General features: G+C 31.2%; 2 protein-coding genes across 2 annotated transcripts in view; both read left to right on the forward strand.

The window, feature by feature from the left end:
- LOC119673481 (carbonic anhydrase 6-like) overlaps positions 1-2,196 on the forward strand; it is a 2,725-nt gene extending 529 nt beyond the window's left edge. The window contains exons 2-8 of the mRNA XM_038084768.1: positions 530-607; positions 669-766; positions 835-937; positions 1,019-1,266; positions 1,646-1,799; positions 1,894-1,973; positions 2,031-2,196. Of these exons, the coding sequence (XP_037940696.1) occupies positions 547-607; positions 669-766; positions 835-937; positions 1,019-1,266; positions 1,646-1,799; positions 1,894-1,973; positions 2,031-2,135 (849 nt within the window). The 5' untranslated portion in view covers positions 530-546 and the 3' untranslated portion in view covers positions 2,136-2,196. The remainder of the gene's footprint in view (positions 1-529; positions 608-668; positions 767-834; positions 938-1,018; positions 1,267-1,645; positions 1,800-1,893; positions 1,974-2,030) is intronic.
- A 2,769-nt stretch (positions 2,197-4,965) lies between these two features.
- LOC119673475 (iduronate 2-sulfatase-like) lies at positions 4,966-7,192 on the forward strand. Its single transcript, XM_038084755.1, has 3 exons — positions 4,966-5,405; positions 5,668-6,859; positions 6,929-7,192. Exons 1-3 carry the CDS (start codon positions 5,172-5,174, stop codon positions 7,066-7,068), a joined length of 1,566 nt encoding a protein of 521 aa, XP_037940683.1. The 5' UTR covers positions 4,966-5,171; the 3' UTR covers positions 7,069-7,192.
- Positions 7,193-7,568: the final 376 nt, after the last annotated feature.

The following is a 7,568-nucleotide window of genomic DNA, read 5'->3' on the forward strand; positions in this document are numbered from 1 at the left end:
ATATGATAAGTGGAGGGTAAGGACATAAGTGGATCTCATTTTTAGAGACACAAGGTATGTTTGACGTAGTATCTTGTTAAAGTTGTTTATTACAAAAAATGATAAAAAAAAGTTTAGTAGTTTTAATTTACAAGGAGAAAACAGGGATTTTGATTATTTCCATTGGAATTCATGCCCATTATGAGTATCAGTGAGTAAATCTCACTAAAAACTTTATCGCAAGCTGAATTTTTCAATACAATAATCACTGCTCCACTAAAAATCAAAAACGTCTGAGATGTAAAGAGAGGAACTCTTTGAATACAGAAGGAATTCAGTTCTAGACTTAGGCTTTTTTCACGTTTTTTTTTAATTGAAGAATAAAGAATAGAGTTATGGATTTATACTTATCTGTGATCAATAAATTGTGATAAAAATTTATTTAAATTTTTTACGAAACATATTTATTGCATTCATTGAGACCATATTGTTAATAAATATAAATTTATATATAATTTTTTATCTTATTAAAGGATTTTTTTTTTTTTAGATTCCAACTCATTTAAGATGTTCAAATACTACACTATACTTCTTTTGATATCACCACTAATAAGTGCTGCTGATAATCGTAATTATACTTTAAATTCTATACTAATACAATTAATTTATGTTTTCTAAACATCCTTTAGCTGATTTTTCGTATGACAATATCAAAGAATGGGGCGTTAAAAATCCAATTTGCAATAATGGAAAAAGTCAATCCCCGATCAAGTTGTCTATATTGACTGTAAATTAATACATTTTTATTAACACAAGAGCTTGTAATATATATTATGTTTTTTCATTTTTCTTTAGTCAGAGACAAATGTACCAGACATTGGAGACGTACCACCAATAGTTTTTAGAAATTATAATATACAACTGAAAAACTTGGAAATGCTAAATAATGGCAGAACAGGTATGTAAATATATTGTTCACTATATATACTTACATATTAAAATAACAAAAATATATTATAAATGACTTACTTGATTTTAGTGCAAATCAAAATTCCTAACAGTGAAGAACCACCTTATATAGAAGGTGCTTTGTTAACCAATAAATACAAAGCAATAAGTTTGCATTTCCATTGGGGCTCAGTTACTACAAGAGGTTCAGAACATCTTATAGATGATCTTCGTTATGATGCAGAACTACATATTGTACATCAAAATATGGCTTATGATCCTAAAGAAGCGTTAGAAAAACCGGATGGACTTGCTGTACTCGGTTTTGTTATCAAAAAGGTATGTTTGACCATTAAATATATTACAAGTGATATTGTATATATATATAGCCAGAGCTATATCTATACACGTAGTATTAGTTTTATAAACTAAATTAACATTATTAGTAAATAAATAAATAAATATATATCTACGAGGTGTTCGTTAATTAAATGGAGAAATGAATTGACATGAGTTGATTTTTAAAACAAAAAAGAAATCAAATAAGTCAACCACCTCCTGGAATTTAAAAAATCCACAAAAGTTTTAAATACCTTTCTCGTTTTTTCGGAAAGGGAACCAACTTTTGCATTTATTCCATGCATTTTGGTATATATATACGTAATACATAAACAAATATATATAAGTATAATTATACCATTGATTTTTGTTTCTGTAGGATATAATAGTTCCGGAAAGTACTGGTTTAAGAAAAATATTTGCAGACGTTGATAGAGTGCGGTATTATAGTTCAAATGTGACTCTTTCAAGTAGTTTAGCGTTACAAGAAATTTTTGATACCATAAACACTAGCAAATTCTTTACTTATCAAGGTTAGTACATATATTGAAAATATTAATAATAAAAATTTATTTTATTTTTTAAATTTTATTATATTATTAACTACAAATTTTTGTTCTTAATTAGGTTCTCTGACTACTCCGCCGTGTTCCGAATCAGTGAGTTGGTTTGTATTTTCAAAACCTCTTATGCTTCCCTTATTAGATGTAAGTTTAAGAATTTAAAATTAAAATACAAATTTATTTAATATATTTCATTTATAGTTTTTGAAACTCTGGAATATTTACGATGAAAATGGTTATGCCATAAAAAATAATTATAGACCAATTCAAAATCGTGAAGGCCGATCCGTTTATTACAGATTCTAAAAAATTATGAATGATTTTTAAGTATAGATTTTTATATAGAGTGCGTATTATGGTATATTTAGCTGTAGACATTTTCATATTTTTATATATATAATAAAAATCAATTAAAACTAAAGTTATCGTCTGGTGTTTATATAGAAAGATTTCAAATCTCTCCAGTTGTATTAGTATTTTTATTTATTTTTGTTAACATATAATGGAGAAAATATAATTGTTAAGTAATCGAGAACTAATTATATGTAATCGTTAGTCGCATCATTATAAATAGTTCAAAATGAATAGCGTTCCTTAAGGGACTATAATGTATATACCTTTATTACTTAGAAGTGTTATTTAAAAACTTCTTAGTTTATTCCATAATCCAAAATGTATTCAAAATATTTTTGGTGTACCATTTAGTATGTAAATCTTTGTTTAACTTGAGATTAATTCATCAACATAGCATTAATTGTCCTAAATTATCAGGGTGTTCAATAAGTAAATGCATTTCTGATTCAAGAAATGAAGAATATCATTGTTTTTTATTATTTGTATTAAGAAATCATCATTCATGCTATTTAAGAAGGACCCTCTACCAACAATAGTGGATTAGTTCATCAAAAAATTAAAATAGATTAGTTAACAGTTTTAAGTGTAAGAGCTTATTGTATATTCTAAGCTTCGTTATAGTTTTAATAACTAAACCGGTCTTGATAGAATCATAGCAATTTCATCTTGCTTTTTAGAAAATGAAAGGCTGACACTTTTTACTTTACAGACTCGCTATTCGACTAAAGTACAAATAGCGAGAAATGTAAGATATAGAACTCTATTTGGTGTAAGTAGACGTCAACTATTTCAGCCTTGACTGCATATTTTTTTTGTACGGAGTACGTTTAAAAATATTTAAAGCGTCGTAAGGTAGGGTCCCTTGATTCCTATTAATCCATTAATAATTTTCTTTGTTAGTTTGTGTCCAGAGCTTGATTAAATTTATATGTTTATATCTTTTTCGATATTAATAATTTTCGAGATTATATTTTTTTCGTTTGAGTATGATCGTAAAGAATCGTTCTTTGTCGGTCCAGTTTTCTTTAGATGGTATCATCTTCGATTTGATATTTTTGACTTTTATTTCACCGACTATTGTTTCAAGTGATGTTCAAGTGTTCTTTCGGTGTTCTATCTGGTGTATCTGAAGATGGTGTGATCAGCGTTGTCCTCATATCTAACCTAGAAAGGAATTGGGTGGAATAATAGTTTACTTCACATTGACTATACCATACATGTCAGTATTGTCAATAGTATATCTTTATCTAATATATAGTAAGTATGTGCATATAGAATTACTAATATTTGTATTTAGTATATAACCTCATTTTAAACGTAAGGATTTTATAGCTCAGTAAGAGACACATTTGATATTGTTATTTTTTTGTAAATCGGACATACATTTTATCAGCTTTATTTCTTGGGTAGCTGTTTTTGTAGCAATGTATAAATAATGGCTTCATTTAAAAGTTCTTTAGAAAGTAGACCCGGCCAGTCATAAAACTGCTATTTCACTGCTATTTTTTTTTATTTTGAAAAAGGGCTTGTACACTGCGACCTAAAAGATCTATTGTGCCCCTTTGTTGGATTAGAGTATATCTCTAAGTCTGATCTGTTTAATGAAAGACAATATAGAGCCTATCTTTCTTAGTCTTGAAACCTATGTTCCATGAAATACCCTCCTAGGTATTTCTTCCGCTTGTGCATCAGTACTGGCAATCCCTAGCACATGATATGCGGTTTCTCTCTCTTCTCTACAGTATCTGCAGTCTGAGTTGGATTGGATTCCTAACTTCATTAGACGTTTATTCAATCTACAGTGACCGATTAGTAATTCCATAATAATTCTTAGGTTATTCTTGCTTTGTTCTATATAATCCTTGAAGCGTTTTAGGTTTTAAGTTCCTAGACACATTTTAGATTATGATAGTCTTGTGATAGTTCAGAAGAATGGACAGAGTCCCTTTGCCTAGACTACAGAAAGGTTCTGGGTCTATCATTATTGAAGTCGCGTCTCTTCTTGGGAGTTAGTCTGGCATTTCATAGTCTTAGATACCAGCATGTCCCGGAATCTTTATAAAGTGCACCTGAATATTCCAGCCAAGTTGATTCAGCTTGTCAATGCACTTCCATACCAGCTTGGATGTCACCTGATAGGATATTATAGCTGCCTGACTATCAATCAATATTGCAATTTTATGGTTCTGGTAGTTGCGTTCAAGGTTGAAATTGGCGTATATGTCTATCGCGTATATTTCCGCTTGAAATATGGTTACGTTTCTTCCTAGTGCGTCTTTCGTAATTTTCGTAAACATCTTTGAAAAATGATATGTCTGTAAGTAATATCAATGTAACCGCCATGTCAATACTATATCTCTTTATTATTCCATTTTAATTTGTTGTAGTCATATTCTAATATAAACAAAGTCAAACACTATGAAAAATAGTCAGTCACCCTGTTGAAATGGTTGGCTACGCTCTATAGTTTAAATTGATTTACAATACCCGCATGTGGGCAATCAAAAGTGGGAATTTCTTTTTGCGTTTCTGGTTTTGCATTTTATATTTAATAATAATAAAAATAATAATAAATTAATATTATTTTGTATGTTTTTCAATACAATTGCATGAATGGCACTGCTTACAAAGCATGTAGCAATTGAAGGAAGGAAGAAAAAAATACCCAAATAAAGCAAACAAAAATACACAAAATTCAATTTGTAATTCCACATCCGTTCGGCTATAGAATTTCGTATCCGAACTGAGAAATACTCAAAACTGTGAGCTAAGTAAAATAATGAAATAATAATCATAAAAGGCAAATTGCTGATCTTGGAATTCAACGTGTGTCGCAGGCTCAGTTTTCAATGTAACCCGCAGTCGCAGTCTTCGGTGTACAGCTCAACGTAGTAGTAGCACAAATAGTGCTCATCGTCGCGATCGGTGATCAACAGTTTGAGATCATCAATTTTTTGATTTGAATAGTGCAGATTTTGTGATTTCGTCATGAGAAAAAAATATAAATCTCTTAAGACGCAATTGTTGCTCGGCTTCTTATTTGCTGTGCAATTGGCACTTGTCTATAGTACGCGAAATGCGACGTCACGATATAACGTCGTCTTGGTGATATTCGATGATATGCGTCCAGTCATTGGTGGCTATGGCGATCGTTTGGCGTACACGCCGCACTTGGATGCTTTTATGAATGAAAGTTACTATTTTACACGCGCTTATAGTCAGGTAAAGTTGTAGTGATTGTTGTTATTTTGATTCATATCGCAATGGATCTGTGTTAGTGTAAGTGATCAGCTACTTTGTTGTTGTTTACTCTAAGAAATCGTAAGTGAACTATATTCGCTTGTGTTGTATGCAATAGTTGTTGTAAATAATAATGAAAGCGTTTGTTGTTTGCTTAATTAAATAATTAAAATTACGTATTTTAATTTAGCAAATATAAAACTATCTCGTTCTAATTGTTTTCATTGCTTTTTATTACTTACAGCAAGCTCTGTGCGCGCCTAGTCGTAACTCTATGCTCACCAGTCGCCGTCCTGATACTCTTCATCTGTATGACTTCTACAGTTATTGGCGCAATTTTGTTGGTAATTTCACAACGTTGCCACAATACTTTAAGGAACACGGTTATTATACTTATAGCACTGGAAAAATATTTCACCCAGGCATATCTTCAAATAACACTGATGACTATCCGCTCAGTTGGACTGCTCGTCCATTCCGTCCAAAAACTGAAAAATACATGAATTCGCCAGTTTGTCCCGATGTTAGCGGTGTACTTAAAAAGAATCTTATATGCCCTGTACATTTGCAGACACAACCATATAAAACTTTACCTGACATTGAGTCTACCACGGAAGCGATACGCTTTGTGCAAACCCGTACTAAAAATCGTAAACCCTATTTTCTCGCTTTGGGCTTTCACAAGCCACACATAAATTTTCGTTTCCCAAAACAATTCTTAAATCATTTTCGCATACGTAATTTTTACAATTATACCGAAGACACAATTAAACCACATGATATGCCAAACGTGGCTTGGAATCCCTATACAGATGTGCGTTCACGTGATGACTTCAAATATATGAATATATCGTTCCCTTATGGACCGATTTCACGCTTGCAAAGTGCACAAATACGACAGGCGTATTACGCTTCGGTCGCATATGTCGACGATTTATTTGGAAAATTTATGGCTAATATTGATAAAAATAATACGATCGTTTTAGTGACCAGTGATCATGGTTGGTCATTGGGAGAACATGCTGAATGGGCAAAATATAGTAATTTTGAGGTTGCCTTACGTGTACCACTTATTATACGAACACCAGAATATGCTTTAGATACGGCGAAGAGAGTGAACACCATGACGGAATTAGTGGATGTTTTTCCAACATTAGTCGATTTAGCACACTTGCCATCACTACCACGCTGTACTGATACTACACAGTTGGCTTGCACAGAGGGTAAGAGTCTATTTCCACAACTGGGTGGTGTTGGTTTAGGTGAAGAGCATGTGGCTCTAAGTCAATATCCACGTCCCGGCACACAACCAACAAAACATCCTAATAGCGATAAACCTAAACTGAAGAATATCAAAGTGATGGGGTATTCTATGCGCACTGAGAATTATCGGTACACCTTATGGGTGCGTTTTCACGCCCAAAACTTCAGCCGAGGTAATATTTTTGTAATAACTAAATTAAAATTATTTATATATTATATATATATTTACATTTATGTTTCAGATTGGACTGATATCTATGGTGAGGAAATGTATGATCATCGTTTGGATGCAGGTGAAGAAATGAATTTGGCAGAGTTACCAGAGTTTGATGATGTACGCACTTGGCTTAGAAAAAAGTTGATTGTTAGTTTCAGTAAATGAATTAAAAGTTTAAGTGAAATAGTATTTTTCTAAGTTGTGTATATTATTTGTTAAAATATGTATATATTTAAAAATTTATTAGTTTATTAATTTTCATAAAAGCAAGAGGAAAAGCAAAACCAAACCGGGTTGTCTTTTGTATTATAAACTAATGGAAAAAGATAATATTTCAGAAATGCAGAAAGTCCTTTTGTGGATTGATTTACTTCAGATTTATTACATAGCATAGATTATAAGTTGTTCACAGTAGTTCGTGAAAATATCTTTATAAACATAAGTAATTAAAAATATCTATTCATTTTATGGAACAAAAACAGACATAATTGATGAAATTGTGATTAGTATCAGATATCACGTTTAATCATTTTCTAGTTGCCGATTCTGCCTTCACGCAGAAGATTTTTTTATACCCCAATGAATTGTTTCGTTCTATTTAAATCTATATTTTAGAGGTTGATTTTTAAGTTGATAATACCATTTACAGAATATATTGCGCCCTT

Source organism: Teleopsis dalmanni, chromosome 1 (genome assembly GCF_002237135.1).
Source record: "Teleopsis dalmanni isolate 2A chromosome 1, ASM223713v2, whole genome shotgun sequence".
NCBI lineage: Eukaryota > Metazoa > Arthropoda > Insecta > Diptera > Diopsidae > Teleopsis > Teleopsis dalmanni.